Source organism: Felis catus, chromosome F2, assembly GCF_018350175.1.
Source record: "Felis catus isolate Fca126 chromosome F2, F.catus_Fca126_mat1.0, whole genome shotgun sequence".
Lineage (NCBI taxonomy): Eukaryota > Metazoa > Chordata > Mammalia > Carnivora > Felidae > Felis > Felis catus.
Window position 1 is genome coordinate 49,320,280 of NC_058385.1, and position 20,626 is coordinate 49,340,905.

Here is a 20,626-nt window from a genome sequence, read left to right on the forward strand (position 1 = left end):
ATTTATTGAAGCATAATTTCACTGCATATGGGATCTTGGGTTGACAGATTTTTTTTCTGTAGTACTTTATATAGATGTTACTACAAAGTGTTCTAACTTCTATGGTTTCTGAAAGATAATCTTTTGTAACTTTTATCACTGGCTCTCTACATATAATGCGTCATTTTCTCTGGCTGCTTTTATAGTTTTCTTTGGTTTTTAGCAGTTTGAGTATGTTGTGTCTAAGTGTGTGTGTATTTGGTGTTGTTCTACAAAGGGTTCTTTGAAGTTCATGTGTCTGTGATTTGGTGTCTTTCATTAATTTTGGAAAATTCTGGCCATTATCCCTTCAAATATTTCCTCTGTTCTGTTTTCTACTTTTCTTCTGGGACTCCAATTTCATATGTTAGATCAATTTAGCTCTTAGATGCTATGTGTTTTGTTTTTTTTTTTTTCTTTTTCATTTTGACTCTTTTTTGTTTGTTTGGATTTTTAAAAATTTTTTGTTTATTTATTTGTTGAGAGAGAGAGAGAGAGAGAGAGAGAATCCCAAGCAGGCTCCATGCTATCAGTGCAGAGCCTGACTTGGGGCTTGATCCCATGAACCATGAGGTCATGACCTCCAGTCATGACCTGAAGTATCTGAGAGTCAGATACCTAGGCGACTGAGCCACCCAGGTGCCCCTGGATATTTTTTATTGACTTATTTCAAGTTTACTGGTCTTTTCCTTGGTTCTTTCAAGTCTACTTCTGAGCCCATCAAAGAAATTATTCATCCCTAATGCCATGTTTTCTATTTCCAGCATTTTCTTTCTTTTCTGAATGTTTTTCTTAATTTGTTTTGAGACAGAGAGAGAGAGAGAGAGAGAGAGAGAGAGAGCATGGGAGAGGGGCAGAGAGAGAGGGAGAGGGAGAATCCCAAGCAGGTTCTGCACTGTCAGCACGCAGCCTGGCACAGGGCTTGATCCCACGAACCATGAGATCATGACCTGAGCTGAAGTCAAGAATCAGACACTTAACTGACTGAGCCACCCAGCCACTCCTATTTCCAGCATTTTCATATGACTCTTACACGTTCCATCTTTCTGCCTCAGTACCCCATCTGGTCCTGCCTGTTGTCCACTTTTTTCTATGGATCTTTTACCTTAATCATTATAATCATTTTGAAGTCTGTCTGATAATTCCATCATTCTTGTCATCTCTGAATCTAATTATATTATTTTATCTCTTGACAATGGGTTGTTTATTCCTTACAATTTTTTCCTGAGTCTCATGGTTTTGAATTGTATTTTTGCCTTAAAGTGGGCATGACTTTTCTGTCAGACTGTTAGTGTTGGGAGTTAAATCATCATCAAGTCACAGGTTCAGATAGGTTTGGACTTTGTTGTTGCCATCACTATTTTTAGCGCATTGCGGTCTTCAAATTGGGGAGAGTGGCGTGGAGGGGGCGTCTCTCCTTATACTCTTGCCTTTTCCCCGGCAGTAGATCATTGAAGCTTATTTCTTGATTTAGGTTTGTGGCAGGGGCAAGGGTGTTCTGTTCTGTTTTCCTATTCTTTGTTTTTGATGGGACCTCGCCGCCTGGGTCTTATGGATGAGGCTTGCTCAGAGTTCTTAGGTCCTTATTCCCATGGAAGTAAATCCGCTTGTATCTCTGATAGGTTTGGGACAGGAATTTCCATCCCTCCCCTAGTGATGAAAGGCCATTGATTTGAAAATAGGATGTTGGTTGAAGATGGTTTCCTGTCCCTCTTTCATGGGTAGAGGTTTTTTTCCTTTAAACTTTTCCTTAGCTGCAGGGGATCTCTACCTTTGCCCTGGGATTACAGAGTTTCCTTCTTCTCCCTGTGGCTCATAGCTTGTTTTTTTTTAGGAGAGATAGTCTGGGGAATTATGCCTGTACCCCAGCAGCCACTAGGTACCTCTTTTACACCTGAGCATGTATACCCCTAAAGATTCTTTGTTCTCATGGCCTGCTCGCAATCTTCCTCCTAAGTACCCAGGAGAGGCCTGCAGAAAAGTGCTTGCGAGTGAGCGTGAGCTTTCCTTGAGTCTGGGCCCTTAGCTATTCCAAACTGATGTGAGCCCACACTTAGACTTGTACAATTCGTTAAAATTTTAACTGATTTCCTCTTACCTGCCTGTATGGTGGCCCCTCTTTCTCCTCCTCTCCTCTGCCGAAGGTGGAGCAGTGTGCTTCATTTCTCTTTGGAGGGGCTTGCTGCTGTTTGCAGTTCAGATTATTTGTTTGCCTTATGTCCTCAACTCTCTGAAGGGCTCAGGAAAAGTTATGATTTTGTAGATTATTTAGCCTTTTGTTACTCTTAGGATGGGAGTGACATTATTTACAACTTTGTAAGTTCTAAGCCGAGTTCATTGTAGTTTTTAAACATTTTTTTTTCTTTTCTGACAATAATGGAAGTGAAAAGTTTTATCCCTGTTTATTTTTAATGAGTAAATAATACCTTTTTCTAGGTATCTTTTTTCTTATCTTGTTTTTAAGGTAAAAATTGGCCTTTTATTTGCTAGACTCCGAATATTTCAGTGTTTTTATAGCCAACTAATGTCCAGAATGTTGAACAGATTTAAACAATTAGTGAGAGCACTCATCCAGTGTTTTCCCCTCTGTTTGGATTCTTGAGATCACTCTAATTGAGAGTTGTCTCAATGATCTGAAGTTCATAGGTTCTGCCTGTACTGTGTAAGTCAAATTAGCTCAGTCTATTTCTAAAGCTAAACTGTTGAAAAATGCGATTTTAAATATTTTAGGGTATATGATTGAAAATACATTGCAAATGGCAGATAGAAATTTTGCAGTTATAACTCAAAGAGAGATCTCTATTAGCATGTATCAGTTGGCTCGTAAATTAACATGTATATCAGAGAGCAGAACTACTTGCAACACTCTTGTGATTTGCCACGTAAGATGTTATTCTGTAATCAGAAAATAAACTTTTTATTCTTTATTCTCATTTTATGAGTTTCTTGGATATAAGATTGTATATCGATTGCAGTAATTACTATTTTTTGTGAGCCCATCAGGAAACCAAATTTTTCTTATTTGTTTTCTCTGCAGAAAACTTCATCAGCAGTTTGAAATGTACAAGGAGCAGGTGAAGAAGATGGGAGAAGAATCACAACAGCAGCAAGAACAGAAGGGTGACGCCCCAACCTGTGGTATCTGCCACAAAACTAAATTTGCTGATGGATGTGGCCATAACTGTTCGTATTGCCAAACAAAGTTCTGTGCTCGTTGTGGAGGTCGAGTGTCATTACGTTCAAACAAGGTACAGAATGAAAACCACACGTAATTCTGTTATAGTTGAGCTTATAATATTGTTAAGCTAATTGTGAATACAATGAAACAGACAATTGAAATTAATATTCAGGTTAACCAATGAATTAAAAAAACTTCTAGTGTCTTCATTTAAAATTTTTTTTTTCAACGTTTTTTATTTATTTTTGGGACAGAGAGAGACAGAGCATGAACGGGGGAGGGGCAGAGAGAGAGGGAGACACAGAATCGGAAACAGGCTCCAGGCTCTGAGCCATCAGCCCAGAGCCCGACGCGGGGCTCGAACTCACGGACCGTGAGATCGTGACCTGGCTGAAGTCGGACGCTTAACCGACTGCGCCACCCAGGCGCCCCTCTAGTGTCTTCATTTTAGATAAAAGAAATTTTTAATCTTTCCTTTCAGTTAAAAAGATACTTGTCTCATTGTTTATGGCCTTTAGCTAATGGTTTTGTTTAGAATCATAGGATCTTAGACTTTCAAAGATGATGAAAATAATTTATAGATCAGTTGGTCTAACTCCTTTATTTTACAGGTGCAGAAAACTCAGATCCAGGGAGATTAAAGGTCATTCTTTGTGTCACACAATTGATTAATGTTAGAGCAGTGACACTGCTTTTTCCATTATTACACATAATTTTATAAACTTTGTAGACCTACTCTTCCTTTGACCCCTGTTTTCTCTCCTCTTGAAAGAGGCTCTTTTCAGCTTTGCGAGTCTGTGTTTTACAATTTTATAGCTTTTGAAGCTACATTACCCTTTATTTTTGTTTTGACATTAATGAAATAAACATTAGATTATGGAATTTAAAGAGGAAATAATGAGATGTTTTAGACTCATCCTAGATTTTTTTAGTTTATCCATCCACTTTAGGGAATATCTAATGCTACCCAAAGAATGCTTTTTGAAATAAGCAAAAACAGTATTATAAAATGTTTTCCTTGGTAAGTTCTTTACAATTTACATATGTATCCTTACTAGTATTTTATCACTCAGTTCTTAGGTAGTTTTAAAATAGGGAGCTAATGTTTGTACATACATTACTCACACATAGTTACGGGGATTTGTTCCCCTGTGTAATTTCATGTCTCCATTTTCTCATTGTTTCCTGTTTCTCATTGTTTTGTTTTGCCCAGAATTAATCATTTTCTGTTTTTTCCCCCCTAATGTTTCCTCCTGGTTTACCTGATTATTGTTCTTTACCTTGACTAGTTACATTGGCTACAAACTCCAGTACAGTTCTGAATCGAAGTAGTGATAGCACATATCCCTGTTTTGTTCTTGTTCTTAGGGAGGAAGCATTCAGTCCTTCATTATTAAGTATTATATTTAGCTGCCAGCTTTTCATAGATGCCTGTCTACTCCTAATTTGCTGAGAGGTGGTGGTTTTTTGTTTTTTGTTTTGGTTTATTTGTTTGTTTTCACATCAGGAATAGATGGTGGAAATTGCCAAATGTTACTCCATCTATTGAGATTAATCATATTTCTTCTTTGCTTGTTAATGTGGGGAACTACATTGGTTGATTTTGAAATGCTAAACCAACTATATTCCTGGGACGAATCCCGTTTGCTTATGATGGGTTGTCCTTTTTATGTAATGATGGGTTTGATTTGATAAAGTTTTGTTTACAATTTTTGCTTCTATGTTCATGAGTGTTAGTGTCTGTAGTTTTCTTTTCTTGTAATAGGTTTCTTTGATTTTGATTTCACAGTAATGCTGTCCTGATAAAATGCGTTGGGAAGTATTTCCTCTTCTTGAGTGTTTTCGAAAAGTTTCTGTAGGATTGATACTCTTATCCTTTAATATTTTGTAGATTTTACCAGTGAAGACATCTGGGCATACTGTTTTATTATTTTTTTGGGGGGGGGAGGGTTAAGTACAGTGTCAATTTCTTTGGTAGATACAGGTTTATTTATTTACTTATTTTTTTTTTTGAACGAGCTTTGGTGTTTTTCAAAGAATTTCTCCAGATCCTTATAAATTGTCAAATTTATTGACATAAATCTGTTCACAGTATTCTATTATTATTCTTTAATATTTGTAGAATATGTAGTGATGCTACCTCTTTAATTTCTGCTCCTGGTAATTTATATTTTCTCTCTTTTTTCCTGCTTAGTTTGGCTAGAAATTTATCAATTTTAATGATCGTCTCAAAGAACTAGTTTTTTGTTTCATTAGTTGTCTCTATTGGTGATTTCATCTTTGGTCTTTATTATTTCTGCTGACTTTGGGTTTAATTTTCTCTTTTTCTGGTTTCTTAGGTGGCAGCTGAGGTCTTTGCTTTGAGATGTCTCTTCTTTTCTATTATAGGCATTATGTGCTGTCAGTTTCCCCCAAGTACTACTTCGTTGACATCCCCAAAATTCTGATATGTTGTCTTTTCATTTTCATTCTGTTAAAAATACTTTCAAGTTTTCCCTTTCTTTTTAGAGCCATGAATAATTCAGAAGTATGTTATTTATTTTCTAAATACTAGGGAGTTTCCAGAGATCTGTATGAGTTTCTTTATCCCTGGTAACATTCTTTGCTCTGAAGTATGGTAATTACTTTTAATTTAATTCTGTTGTGGTCCTAGACATACTTTGAGTGCCTTGAGTTCTTTGAAATGTATTGATACTATTTTATGGCCAGAATATGGTTTATTTTGGTAAATGTATGTACTTTTATTTTTTGATGGAGTGTTTTTAAATGTCCTTTAAGTCAAGTTGGTTAATAGAGTTGTTAAAGTTTAGTATATCCTTTTTGATCTTTTGCTTATTTATTTGATAAGTTATTAAGGGAGGATATTGAAATATACAACTATACTTGGATTAATCTGTTTCCTTTTGTAGTTCCTTTTTTTATTATGAAATTTATTGTCAAATTGGTTTCCATTCCTTATGTAGTTCTATGTATTTTTGTTTTTGTTTTATGTATTTTATTAGGTTCTGTTTTCAAATGCATAAACATTTAGGATTATTATGTCCTATTAACTAATTGTCCCCTTTGTAATCATGAAATGACTTTCTTTATCCCTGGTAACATTCTTTGCTCTGAAGTCCACTTTGTCTAATTTTAATAGAGCTTTCTATTAGGTAGTATTCACATGGTTTATATTTTTCTCTTCCTTTACTTTAGAATAATTTGTGTCTTCATATTTAAAGTATTCTTCTTATAGGCATATAATTGGGCCTTGCTTTCTTAGCCAACATGACCATCTCTGCCTTTTAATTGGGGTGTTTAGATAATTTATATTTAATGTAATTTTTGGTATGGTTTGTTTGAATATATCATTTCGCTTTTTTTCTGCTTGTACCATCTGACTTTTGTTTGTTTTTGTTTTTTGGTTTTCTTTGAATTAGTCAAGAACTTTTTAGGATTCAGGTTATGTCCTTCATTGGCTCATTAATTTTGTCGACTCTGTTTTATAGCTTTGTTGGTTCTTTGTTTTGTCATTTTATTACTCAGTTCAGGATTTGAAGCATACATCTTTAAATTATCATTGTCAGTCTTAACTGATATTATATCATTTTGTGTATAATATAGTACAAGAACTTTCTAATAGTGTATTAGCATTTCTACTCTTTTGGACTTTATGTTATGGTGTCATATATTTTACTTATTTTTAAACCCCACAATACTATTATTCTTTTTTATTTAAAACGTTTATCTTTTAAGGAGTTTTAAATAATAAAAAGAAATATTGTATATTTTCTGTTGTCATTATCATTTCTGGTACTATTCATTTCTTTTTATAGATCTGTATTTCTATATGCTATCATATGTTATCTGTCTGAAATATTTCCTTCAATATTTCTTGTAGTGTGTGTCTGCTGATGTTGCATACTTTCAACTTTTTATGCTGAGAATTTTGCTTTTTATTTTTATTTATTTATTTTTATTTATTGAGGGGGAGAGAGAGCATGCAAACAGGGTAGGGGCAGAGGAAGAGGGAGGGAGAGAATCTCAAGCAGACTTCATGCTCAGCAAGGAGCCCACCATGGGGCTTGATCTCACCACCATGAGATCATGACCTGAGCTGAAATCAAGAGTCGGGGGCGCTTAACTGACTGAGCCACTCAGGCGCTCTTGCTTTTTTTTTTAAGATTTTTTTCTAGGTATAGAATTCTGGGTTGACAGTTAGTTTCTTTCAGTATTTTAAAGATGTTTCACTATTTCTAATTAGAAGTGTGATACTATTCTCATTTTTGTTTTTCTGTATGTAATATGTCCTTTTTGTCTGATTGTTTTTAAGATAATTCTTTTTATCGCTGCTTACGTGCAACTTAATTATAATGTTTGTGTATTTTTATTCATGTTTCTTGTGTTTGGAGCTTTTTTGAGCTTTTTGGATCTCTGAGTTTATAGTTTTCATAGGGTTTTGGAAAATTTTGGCCATTATTTCTTCAAATATTTTTTTGGACTTTTCTTTCTTTTCTTTCAGTAACTCTCATTACCTGTACATTAGGCTGCATGACATTGTTCCACAGCTCACTTGAGTTTTTTTCATCAACCCCTTTTTTAGCTTTATCTTTGCTTTTCATTTTATGTGTGTTTTATTGGTGTGCTTTTGAGTTTACACTTTTTTTTTTTGGCAATGTCATAGCTGCTGTTAATACCATTCAATATATTTTTTCATCTCGGACATTGTCTTTATGTCCAGTATTTCAGTTTTGAGCTTTTAAAAAATATCTTCTATTAAAAACAATCTTCTATGATCTATTTAAGTTTTGAACTTGTAGAATACGTGCTCTGTAATAACTGTTTTGATATTCTCTTCTGTTAATTTGAACATCTCTGTCAGTTTTTGGGTGGTTTTGATTGATCATTCTCATTATGCTATGCATTTTCCTGATTTTTTATATGCCTGTATCTCATGTTGGGTGCCAAGCACTGTAAATTTTACTTGTTGGGTCGGGATATTTTTGCATTTTCATAACTCTTCTTGAGCTTTGTTCACAGATGCAATTAAGTTACATGGAAACAAGTTAATACTTCTGCAGCTTGCTTTTATAAATATTAGGTTGATCTGGAAAAGTGTTCGGTTTAGTACTAATTATGTTCTTCTACTGAGTCAAGGCTTTCCTGAGTACTTTAGCTAATTTTGTATATGCTTATTACATATGAATTAAGAGATTTTCCAATCTTGTTGGTGGACACATCCACTGTTCGCTCTAACTCTTCAGGTGATTTTTTCCCCCTTTCCTGGGTATTTTCTCACATTCATGCTTACTCATCATTACTAAGCTGAATACTTGAAGGGATTGTCTCCAGTTATCTGGGGTTCTCTCTCTGTGCATCTTTTTCTTCTCTGGTAAGTTGGCCACTGAAATGCAGCCATGTTGGTCTCTTCAGATTGTCGGTTTATTCTCTTCTGCTGAGGATGTTTGCCAAACTGAACTTGAGCTCCTCTGTACTGCTCTGCTGTCTGGAAAGTCTCTCAAAGCACTAAAACTGGGGCAATTGTAGAGCTTATTTTGTTTGTTTCCCATATTTTAGCTATTTCTGGACTTCTTTGCCTGATGTCCAGGATCTTGAAAACCATTCTTTTATATATTTTTCTTGTGTTATATTTTGTTTGCCAGGCAGGTGGAGAAATCTAGTTCTTGTTACCCCATTTAGGCCACAAGTAGAAGTCTGTAATGACCTCTGACTATAGTTTGCTTGAAATCATATATTCTGGTTTCTAACGTATGGTCACTTTATGCTGAACAAAGTTTTAGTCAGTAAATTAAGTAAAATTAAGTAAAATAAATTAAGTGAAAAATTGGAATGCCCCTTGGAAGTCTGTTTTATTGTAGAACTATGAAACTCTGCATGTTGTAGGGGTGCCTGGGTGGCTCAGTTGGTTTTAACAAGCAGCCAACTTTGGCCCAGGTCATGAGCTTGCAGTTCGTGGGTTCAAGCCCCGTTTTGGGCTCTGTGCTGACAACTCAGAGCCTGGAGCCTGCTTTGGATTCTGTGTCTCCCTCTCTCTCTGCCCCTCCCCTGCTCACACTCTGTCTCTCTGTCTCTCTTTCTCTCTCTCTCTCTCAAAAATAAATAAACATTAAAAAAAATTTTTTTTTTAAATCTCTGCATGTTGTGGATTAGCTTGGTGGATGGTTTATGGGAGAGGGAAGGAACCCAAGGCAGTATTCCCTACTTTTCTCATATTTTTTTTCTTATATCTGAGGGATGTGTTAGGAGAATGAAATGTTAGTAAAAATAATCTAGATTTTAGCTTAAGAAGGATAGCTTTGGGTTTCTTTTATTGGTTTTCTGCATTTTCATTCATAATCTACTTGAGGAAGCATTCCTTTGTATGATATGTATAAAGGTTGTCTATATTCTAAATGAAAAAAGTACTGAGTTCAGTTTTTCTCTTTTCACATTGGATCATCCTATGTATGCTCCGCTGCCTTATGTAATAGAAGGAGGCTTTTGCTCTCAATAGGTGCTAAATACACTTTTTGATTTATCATAGCCCCAAAGGATTAAGCTCAGCGAAATTTGCTCAGACTATTTTTATGGAGTAGAATAATGAGAATACAAATATTTCATAGCTTAAAATTTAATTATAAAGCTATTTTAAAATTATTTTAGTAATCTCCTATGAGAACAAGATAAAATAACCTTTTGTTTTAATTTTGAGGCTCTTTCATGTGGAGCCATCCTTAACAATTAATTAACTCTTTTGAGATACATTTATGATTCAGCGAGAATAAACTCAGTGCAGGACATATGGAAACACCAATACAATAAGATTTATGAAATATTGATTTCATTTATTTCCTTTTAAGATGATCCCCCTTAGTAAATTAAAGCTATATATTTAGTTCAGATTGAAAAATAATGACTTTATAAGGAAGAAATTATTTTGTAATCATAGAATGGTGATTCTAATAAGATGGACAATAAAGGTTATATATAATGAGGATTATTTTAAGCTTCAAAGCATAGCAACATTAATTTTTTTCTTTCTTTTGCCTTTTGGTGGGAAAAATAGATTACCATGTGCTTAAAAGATGATCTAATTTTGAAAAAGTAAAGAATATACATTTTTCAAATTGTATTAATTTACAAGTGTAATAGATGTGATTTTTTTCACTAGAAATTATATCAGTTTTGAAGCAGAATGAATTATAACTTTAGAATAGTTATAAAAGAAAGTAATCCTGAAGCAAGTCCCTTAAAATATATTGATATACATGCGTTCAAGATATCACATGCTAAGAGTGAAATAATATAGACATTTCTACTGCATAACCAAGTCATTAAGTATCACTTACATGCAAAAAAACTTTAATGATTAATTTTTAAGTTGTTCACTGAGAGATAAATGGTGATTAGAGTATTTTTGCAATCCTTCAGGTAGTTTTTTATTTTTTAGAAATTTCAAGTCATGGGGTGCCTGGCTGGCTCAGTCAGAAGAACATGATTCTTGATTCTTGATTCATGATTCTTGTGATTCTTGATCTTGGGGTCATGAATTCGAGCCCCACACTAGGTATAGAGATTACTTAAAATAAATTAAATTAAAAAAAATTAAGTCACTGTGATTACCTGCAAGTCTTTGACTAATGTACTAGTATAATATACAATCAGTTCCCGTACACCCAAGGCAAGTGTATGATATATGAGTTTTCTTTTAGACTTCATAGAATTGCTACCTACCAGTATATCAAGAAAAAATTGACATTCTCCAAGAAGAGAATGGCATAAGTTGAGATAATAAAAGAACCAAGTTTTGTTTCTGCCCGGGTATTGTGTGACTGTGTGACATGTCTTCACTTCACGTCTTAGTGCTTCTGTTTTAAATGAGGGGCGCCTGGGTGGCTCAGTCGGTTAAGCGTCTGACTTTGGCTCAGGTCATGATCTCGGGGTCGGTGAGTTCAAGCCCCGCGTCAGGCTCTGTGCTGACAGCTTAGAGCCTGGAGCCTGTTTCAGATTCTGTGTCTTCCTTTCTCTCTGACCCTCCCCTGTTCGTGCTCTGTCTCTCTCTGTCTCAAAAATAAATAAACATTAAAAAAATTAAAAAAAAAATAAATCTGTAAAATGAAATCATCTGTGATTTCTAAGATGTTTTCTGGGTTTGACACTTTATGATTTTAAAATTAATACTAGGTAACTCATGTAATGCTTGAAGTACTTAAAAGTACATTCATTTAGCCAAATATACTTACTACTTAAATAATTTTATTATTTTTTTTAAATTTTTTTTTCAACGTTTATTTATTTTTGGGACAGAGAGAGACAGAGCATGAACGGGGGAGGGGCAGAGAGAGAGGGAGACACAGAATTGGAAACAGGCTCCAGGCTCTGAGCCATCAGCTCAGAGCCTGACGCGGGGCTCGAACTCACGGACTGCGAGATCGTGACCTGGCTGAAGTCGGACGCTTAACCGACTGCGCCACCCAGGCGCCCCACTACTTAAATAATTTTAAAAAGGGAATTGAGAAGCTTTCATTAGTTGTTATATGTTGCTATATCTAGTACACTTTGGTTTCTCTCCCCATCCCACATTTGTATGACATGGGAGTGTTGAGGGCACCACTTAAATTTTAGTAACTGTGTTCATAAGCATTTGAGAAATAGGTATAACTTATTAGAATAATACAATTCGTAGGACCACCCTTAAGCAAGCTGCGGAATTCGGTAGGTCCTGAACTTCAAGTCTCTGAGCTCATTAACCTAGAATATGTGTGAATATTGTTAAAAAATGGTTGTAGAATTTAAAAAGAAGAATTATTTCCCCTCATTGATGTCAACCTCCCTTAATGGTACAGGATAAAATAGGGACTGCGAGAAAAAAATCTAACTTGCAGAATCTTAGGATATTTACACTTCCTCATACATATGAGCATCGTGGAAGGAGGCAAAACAATGTTGCAAATTGAACATAAATGAAAACATTTTCACCAAAGTTTACAGGAACTCACTCCCTCTTCATATGGCATCTTTATATAGTTTTCATCTGGCTCAGCCCCCATTTCTGTCACCTGTATAGCATGATTCAGTGTGGGTAATATTACCGAGAAGAGCAAGGAAGCTTACAAATACTATTGTAGTTATCTGTTTGGGATTGTTTCTCTTCAGGAGCCTCTGGATGATTCCATAGGCATTTTATACTCTTGAGGTATGTGGCAATGGGCTTGAAAGTGAGGTCGTGTACCCCTGCTGTGGAAGGAAGGAAGGCTTTCTGGAGAGTAGATGAATGTGAATTACTTAAAGGGCAAAAATTTCCATATGTATTCTTTCTTTTTTTTTTCTTAAAATTGATCCACTCGAGAACATTTCTGTTTTTTGAAATTTTCTTTCCGACTCCCTTTTACAATTGATTGCCCTTATACTCTTCAAAGAAAAGCATGCTTCTTAACCCAATCTAATGTGGATAATGTATTGCCTCAGGATGTGAAAATTTCTGGGGTGCCAAACAAAGTGACAATTCTAGAATGTACTGTCCATGAGGGTAAAGCAGTGAGAGGTTTTGTAAGAAATATAGAAAGGGCGGCACCATGTTTCATTCAGGCAGCAGACTTCTGGCAAGACTCTGGTGCCTCATTTCTCTTTTATAATTTTGATGTGAGATGATTGTCATGGTGACCCGTAGTGGCACATTTATTTGAATTTAAAAATGGAGTCAGACTCTGAGAGAAAGTCAGGTTCGTCTGATAGTTTCTCAACATGGCCTCGTTTTGCCAAATAGGTTATATGGCAGACATTTCCCCTATATTGAATGAGGTAAATCCGCAGCCCCAAGATTTGATAAAAATATTATTGAAGTGTACCTACAATACACAGCATGTCTGGAAATGTATCCTTTCCAGCTATTTAAACTTCAAATTTAAATGTTATCTTAAAAATGTGTGAGGAGTACATGGTTTCAGAAATTTATTTTAGAAAAAAGAAAAAAATGTATGCAGACTACTGATATAGCAGGTGCAGTGTATGCTTGGTTAATGGCATATGTGCGTTTGAAAGCTTTGCTATTTATTTGCTGTCTACTTGCTCCTGACCACTTGGTGGGAAGAATCCTGCTCAGTACCTAATATCCTCATCAGTAGATGAAGTTAGCTCCTTATCCGTAGGTAAGATGAGCACTAGGTTAAACAGATTTTACTTAGCTTGTTTGGGGAAGAATAATAATAGCATTTGCCATGAATTCTAATCATAATAGTAGACTTTATGTTAGTTTACTAGATAAGGGAATTTAGGATGTCACCGAAACTGCCACATAGTTAAATAGATATTAGGTAGGGGAGCGCAAAGGACATGTAATGCAGACAATATGTGAGAGGAGGGTTAGACATAGTTATGAATTTCTCTACCCTTTTTAAATGAAATACTCAATAAATCTCACCCAATTCTTTTTCAAACATTCCCTCCAAAATGTTTGACTTCAAACATAGGCACAGAAATAAACGAACTCGTGTCTGAAACAAAAGTGTTGTTTTTTTAAGTTAAAAATAATTCTGATCCATAAAAAGAAAGGCCATAAGGGGACACAAAGAAACTTTTGGAGGTGACAGATATGTCTGTTACCTGGATTGTGGTGATGGTTTCATGGATGTATGCATATGTTTAAAGTCATCAAATTGTATACATTAATATATGTAGTTTTCTAGGTATCTAAATAAATAAATTGATGGCCCATTTGAAAAAAAAAAAAGGACATAAGATTCTTCTTTTGAAGTCTTGTCTTTTTAAAAAAAATTTTTTTTTCAACGTTTTTATTTATTTCTGGACAGAGAGAGACAGAGCATGAACGGGGGAGGGGCAGAGAGAGGGAGACACAGAACCGGAAACAGGCTCCAGGCTCCGAGCCATCAGCCCAGAGCCTGACGCGGGGCTCGAACTCCCGGACCGCGAGATCGTGACCTGGCTGAAGTCGGACGCTCAACCGACTGCGCCACCCAGGCGCCCCAGAAGTCTTGTCTTTTTAACTTCCTTTCAATAAATATATTAGAATACCACTAAGTCTCACTTAGGTCAAAACAGAGTATGTATTTTCCTATCACCGAAACAACCCCAGATCTATTCCTTCTATAAATTTCAGCTTTTTTGAATGATGCCACTATCTGTTGTTCTGTCACCTAGACCAGAAACCAGGTATACTCTCAGGTTTTTGTCCATTGCTGTTCTTCCCCCCACAAATATTTGGATTTGATTATTTCTTCTCTTATCTACAAGAGCCAATAACTGCTGTCCTTTTTAGGCTTTCACCTTCTTCACCTGGACTAATGTTAGTCTCCTAAATGGTCTCTCTCTTCCAGTCCAGATTCCTCACACACATCCCTCCCACGTCCCTACTGTGATATTTGTAAAATGCTGATCTGATTGTTTTACCTCCTGCTTAATAACTAGTTAATGATGACTCATTGTTTGAATGGAGTTTCTAATGGCATAAAGCGCCCTTTCCCTATGATTCGTACCCTGCCTAACTCGAGACACATGCTTCACTCCATCCTGTATGCCCCAGCCAGACCACACTCCTTGCATTTCTCTTAAATTATTACTTCGTTTATCTCTTACGGTTTTGCTTACCCTGCCACTTTAATCTGAAACACAGCTCTGTTTTCCCCTGGACCCTGCTCCTACCCATAAATAACCCCTCCCCACCTGATGAACACGTCTTCTTCTTTTTCTTTCTTTTTCTGGATTTAAGCATCATCTCCCCATGATGCTTTCTTTGGGCAACTCATGCGAGTTAATCACTCACTCTTTTGTGCCTCAGTGGATTCCAAAGACTGCTAATCTAGTACTTTTAACATTTTATGATTAAGTGACTGTATTTCTCTACGTCCTCCTGTTTACTGTAGGTTTCCATGTACTCAGCATATAATAGGTCAGTATAAATACCTGTTGAGTGAATGAATGGAAGAAAGAAATCTGGTGTACTCATCATGGGCATGTTATTTTGAGAGAGGTATTATCTTTTTCTCTTTTTAATTATTTATTTATTTTTTAGAATTTACATCCAAGTTAGTTAGCATATAGTGCAATAATGATTTCAGGAGTAGAATCCGGTGATTCATCCCCTACATATAACACCCAGTGTTCATCCCAGAGAGTGTCCTCCTTAATGCCTCTTACCCACTTAGCCCATCCACCCACCCACAGCCCCTCTAGCAACCCTCAATTTATTCTAGATATTTAAGAGTCTCTTATGTTTTGTCCCCCTCCCTGTTTTTATATTATTTTTGCTTCCCTTCCCTTATGTTCATCTGTCTTGTATCTTAAATTCCACATATGGGTGAAGTTACATATTTGTCTTTCTCTGACTAATTTTGCTCAGCATAATACTCTCTAGTTCCACCCACGTTGTTGCAAATGGCAAGATTCCATTCTTTTTGATTGCCGAGTAATTCTCCATTGTGTATAATATATACACACACACATATATGTTTCAGATTAAAGTGGCAGGGGAAGCAAAAACATAAGAGATCAACGGCAGTAATAATTTAAGAGAAATGCAAGTAGTGTGGTCTGGCTGGGGCATACAGAATGGAGTGAAGCATGTGTCTCGAGTTAGGCAGGGTATGAATCATAGGGAGAGGGCGCTTTATGCCATTAGAAACTCCATTCAAGTTTCATTCTTCTCTATCCATTCATCCGTTGATGGACATTTAGGCTCTTTCCATACTTTGCCTATTGTCGGTAGTGCTGCTGTAAACATTGGGGTGCATGTGCCCCTTCGAATCAGCACACCTGTATCCTTTGGATAAATGCCTAGTAGTGCAATTGCTGGGTCAGAGGGTAGTTCTATTTGTAATTTTTTGAGGGACCTCCATACGTTTTCCAGAGTGGTTGCACCAGTCTGCATTCTCACCAGCAGTGCAAAATGGTTCCTCTTTCTCTGCATCCTCACCAACAGCTGTCATTGCCCGAGTTGTTAATTTTAGCCACTCTGACTGGTGTGAGGTGGTATCTCGTTGTGGTTTTGATTTGTATTTCTCTGACGATGAGTGATGTTGAGCATCTTTTCATGTGTCTGTCGGCCACCTGGATGTCTTCTTTGGAAAAGTGTTCAGAGATAGGCATTGTCTTTTGATCCGGCTCCTTGCTGCAGCTCAGCACTGTGATAATGTGTTTTGAAGATGGCAGTCTAAACCTGTGAATGAATAAATAAAAAGGTAAACTGTATAGGCAGTATGTAATTGTTGCAACTCTTAGAAGAAGGGAGTAGGCTTGACAGAGTAATATTGTAGTGGTGCGAGAGGTGGTTTAAGATTGGTTATATAAGGTAGGCAAGAAGAGAGAGACAAGTGATGGTAGTTTAACTATGTAGAGTATACAGCATTGATAGAGAGGGGAATCTACCTTTTTGGCAATGGAAGAAAGCAGAAGGGGAAAGACTAAATATTTAAGAGAAGGAGTCTAAGGGGAGCTGACATTAGTTTACTAGGTGACTGGGGGACTAATAATACAAAGTTGTACAAATATACAAACAATAGTCATTGGCAGATGCAGTTGCCATATTTAGTCACAAATAGTGCTATGACTATCAGGAGCACGTATCAGACAGGAAAGAGAACAACAAAAACAATGATATAAGTGAGAATGAGAAGGTAGATTAACATTTACATTGATCTTCAGGAGAGGCAATGTGGTTGGTTATTAGCAGAAGCGATAAGACAGTAAGGATGGTCATAGGGAGAGTTGATCATAAGGAAAAATGGTCAGTATAAAATTATTTTAGGGGTGCCTGGCTGGCTCAGTTGGTTAAGCTTCTGACTCTCGATTTAAGCTCATGATCTCCCGGTTCGTAAGTTCGGGTTTGTGAGTTCGAGCCCCATGTGTCTGCATTGACAGTGCAGAGCCCGCTTGGGATTCTCTCTCTTTCCCTTTCTCTCTACCCCTCCCCCACTCACGTGTACACATGCATGCTCTCTCTCTCCCTCAAAATAAATAAATAAACTTAAAATTTATTTTAGAAAATAAAATACATTTTTAATAGCTTTTTAAAATAATTTTTAAATATATATGTATTTGTACTCTTAAACTTTTAATAAATGCTTTTGGATGTACTCCAACTGTAGTAATTATGACCTAAAATTATGTAGTTAGCAATGACATTACAGGAAAGATACGTAAAGCCAACAGAGGACGCTGGCATTAGAGTGGCAGCGTGGTGTCGTGGCTTCAGCACGAGTTCTGACGTGAGAAGTTTGAATCACAGCTTTGTCACTTACTAGCTCTGTGACCTGGTACAAGATGCTTAATCTCTGCCTCCATCTCTCCATTTGTAAATAGACATAACAATAGTGCTTATCTCACTAGGCGACTGTGAGGATAAAATGAGTCAATATTTGTGAAGCACTTATTTTGTGTTTTTTTATTCAATGAGATCATCAGATTTGTGTGCTGGGTTAGTGTATCCCTTATGGTGGACCTAGACCTCTACTCCTTCCTCTTCCTCAGTCCGGTGTTAAGAGACTTACTTCTCAGTATCTCCTAAATCAGCCCACTTCTCTCCATTTCTCTGACTATGACTGTAGTTCATACTGCTCTCGTATGTGCTTCTTGCCCCAAATAGTTCAACATCTTCCTAATTGTTCTCCCAGCTTCTGGACTTGTCCCCTTCCAACAGCGTGCACTTCGCAGCATACTTGAAGGCTCGGTAAATAGTAGCTAATAATATTGTGCCTCTCATTTATAAATCATATGATAGGTTTTTTGCTTATTTTTTATTCCTGTTGAAAGATAATAAAGATACGATGGCAATAATATTTCACATATGTATTATAGTGAAGTTTTTCCTGTGTCTGTTATAGCTAAAATTTAACTTATTTTATCTGTTCAGAGGGATTAACTATTAGCCAATTCATTAGCTACGGCTTCATTTTCTTTCTTTTTTATTTGTGCAATGTGCATTATTTTGTTTAAGTGTTATGCTTCTCAGTTTCAGGCAAATGCTAATATATGTTCATATGTTAATGTGAGGCTTTAGTTCAGACATATCAGTTGTAACCTAGTCATTTTCAAATACTTTTATTCCAAATATGCCAGGCTCGTTTGTGCTTTTGTGCTTTTTGCATTTTTCATTTTGTTGCATAAAATAGTCTCCCTTACTGGTCTTGCTTGACATTCTCTTCTTTATTCTTTAAAGATCTGCTTACATCTCAGAAACTTTGTCTTAATCCTTTTTCTTGAAGTCCTGTTATCTCCTCAGTCATTGGTGTTTCTATAGTGTTTTGTTGGTTTCTTGCTTTCGTAAGTCTCTCTGTTATGCAATGATTTTTCTTCTCTTACTACATTTAGTTCTTTGGGAGGAACTGTCTTACTTAATTTACATCTTAGATGTCTTATTACATCTCAGAAATCTAGTGTAGTGCCTGATACATATATAATGAGTAGTCCATAAATGATTTTTGTTGGTCTAAATTATTAGCAATAGAAGTCCTGGACTGTGTACAATAGCTTTTATATGATCTTTAGTTTTTTAACATTTGTGACAGGTGAAACAGTCAAGAACACAGTAATGTAAAGGATGCAGTCCTGTCCCTTCTATGCAATATCCTATGTTTCATAGTTTAGAATATCAGATATAGAACTACATGCCAGGCACTGGATGGAGAGCTTTTCATATTATTTTATTTCAGAAAACCCTATAAAGTAAATATTAATTCCCTGTTTTGCAGACACAGGCTTAACTTAAGAAAATTGTTATTTAAAAATGTTGTGGAATCTGTGTGGTTCAGTTGGTTAAGCGTCTGACTTCGGCTCAGGTCATGATCTTGTGGTTTGTGAGTTCGAGCCCTGCATCAGGCTCTGTGCTGACAGCTCAGAGCCTGAATGAAGCCTGCTTCAGATTCTGTGTCTCCCTTTCTGTCTTCCCTCCCCCACTCACACTCTATCTGTCAAAAAATAAACATTAAAAAATTTTTTTTAATGTTATTTAAATGTTATTTTATTTATTTAAAAAAATTTAAGTTTATATATTTATTTTGAGACACAGAGCAAGCATGGGAGGGGCAGAGAGGGAGACAGAGAATCCCAAGCAGACTCTGCACTGTCAGTGCAAAGCCTGATGTGGGGATCGAACTCACAAACCATGAGATCATGACCTGAGCCAAAACCAAGAGTCGGATGCTTAACGGACTGAGCCACCCAGGTACCCCTTTAAATGTTATTTTAAGAAAAGGTGGAATTTTAAGATAGGTCTGTCTGATTGCAAAGTCCTTGCTCTTAGTCACGACTATTATTGCCACTTATCTTTCAGAGAGCAATGATCCCTCAAAATACATGATTTTACTTTGTAGTGTATACAGAATTTTTAAAATTTATATAAGTTCTTATAACATATCAGATCATTATCATTACATTATCACCTTGCCAGTTATCATTTCTTTATGTTTTAGTAAAGAGAAATGCAACAATTTTTAACTTCAGAATATCTAAGTACGTTCCCCTTGGCCAAATCATGCATCTCATCGCTTTCTTTTCCACATTTATAGTGGGAATCTATGACCCAAAATTGCCGATTGTAATCAATTGCCAATTGTTACCTTTAATGGTTTTTCTAATTAATTTTTTTCTTTGTAGTTAATAAAGCTTGGAAAGCTTCTAAATTAATGGGACATAAATAACTTTTGGAAGCAATATGCATAATTCATATAGAATTTCGTCTACTTTTGATAGTATATGATGAAATTAAAGATAAACAGTGATGCTCTCTTTTATTGTCTTTGTACTTAAAAGCTATTTGCGTTAAGATTTTTCAATTTCTCTCTTTGAGTTAATTGAGTGTTAAATTGGGATTTTATTTGTGGAAAGAACATCCCCATTTTTCTGATGTTTGTTTTTTTTATTGCTTTTACACAAATTATTGTGTTTATGTATCTTTATAAATTCTAGTATATGGCGTGCTCTTGCTTGAAATATGTGGAAAAAAAATTTTCCTTTTAAAATGTTTATATTTCACAAAATGCAATTTAGACTTTCTCAGAATTTTTATTTCACTAACAAACTCTTAAAAACTCTTGCTTGTTTTAAGAATGGAATTAATTATTATCTTTTTTTGTTTTGTCTTTTCTGTCTTTTCTAACTTGCTTTCGTGGATATTCACACCAGGAGGACAAAGTGGTTAGAGTCTTTTTTCTGTCTAATATTATTTTTTTCTTGTTGCTATTATTGCTAGTTTTAATTTTATAGCTGTATTTAATTTGTATGCTTCTAAGTGTTTTGTTACAGCCATTGTGCATGATAATTGCTATACATTAATATATTTTAAGCATGCTATCTGATTTTACTGAAAAACATATTTCATTATATTATAGATGAAACTTTGATTATTTGATTCTTAAAAAAGCTTGCCTCTTTAGCGTTTTGTACCTTTTTAAAGGAGATATCCCAGCATTTTTCGTTGTGATAAGAATTCCTTTAATCTTC

The 20,626-nt window shown here is 35.7% G+C and overlaps 1 protein-coding gene across 38 annotated transcripts in view; it reads left to right on the top strand.

Moving 5' to 3' along the window:
- Nucleotides 1-20,626, top strand: part of RIMS2 (regulating synaptic membrane exocytosis 2) — a 612,755-nt gene that overhangs the window by 118,577 nt on the left and 473,552 nt on the right. For 26 of the 38 annotated variants that reach the window (XM_045050046.1, XM_023248368.2, XM_045050081.1 and 23 more), the window contains 2 exons: nt 3,056-3,266; nt 20,309-20,320. In XM_045050046.1, coding sequence (XP_044905981.1) covers nt 3,056-3,266; nt 20,309-20,320 — 223 coding nt within the window. The remainder of the gene's footprint in view (nt 1-3,055; nt 3,267-20,308; nt 20,321-20,626) is intronic. The other 12 variants (XM_045050079.1, XM_045050038.1, XM_045050064.1 and 9 more) reach the window with 1 other exon arrangement.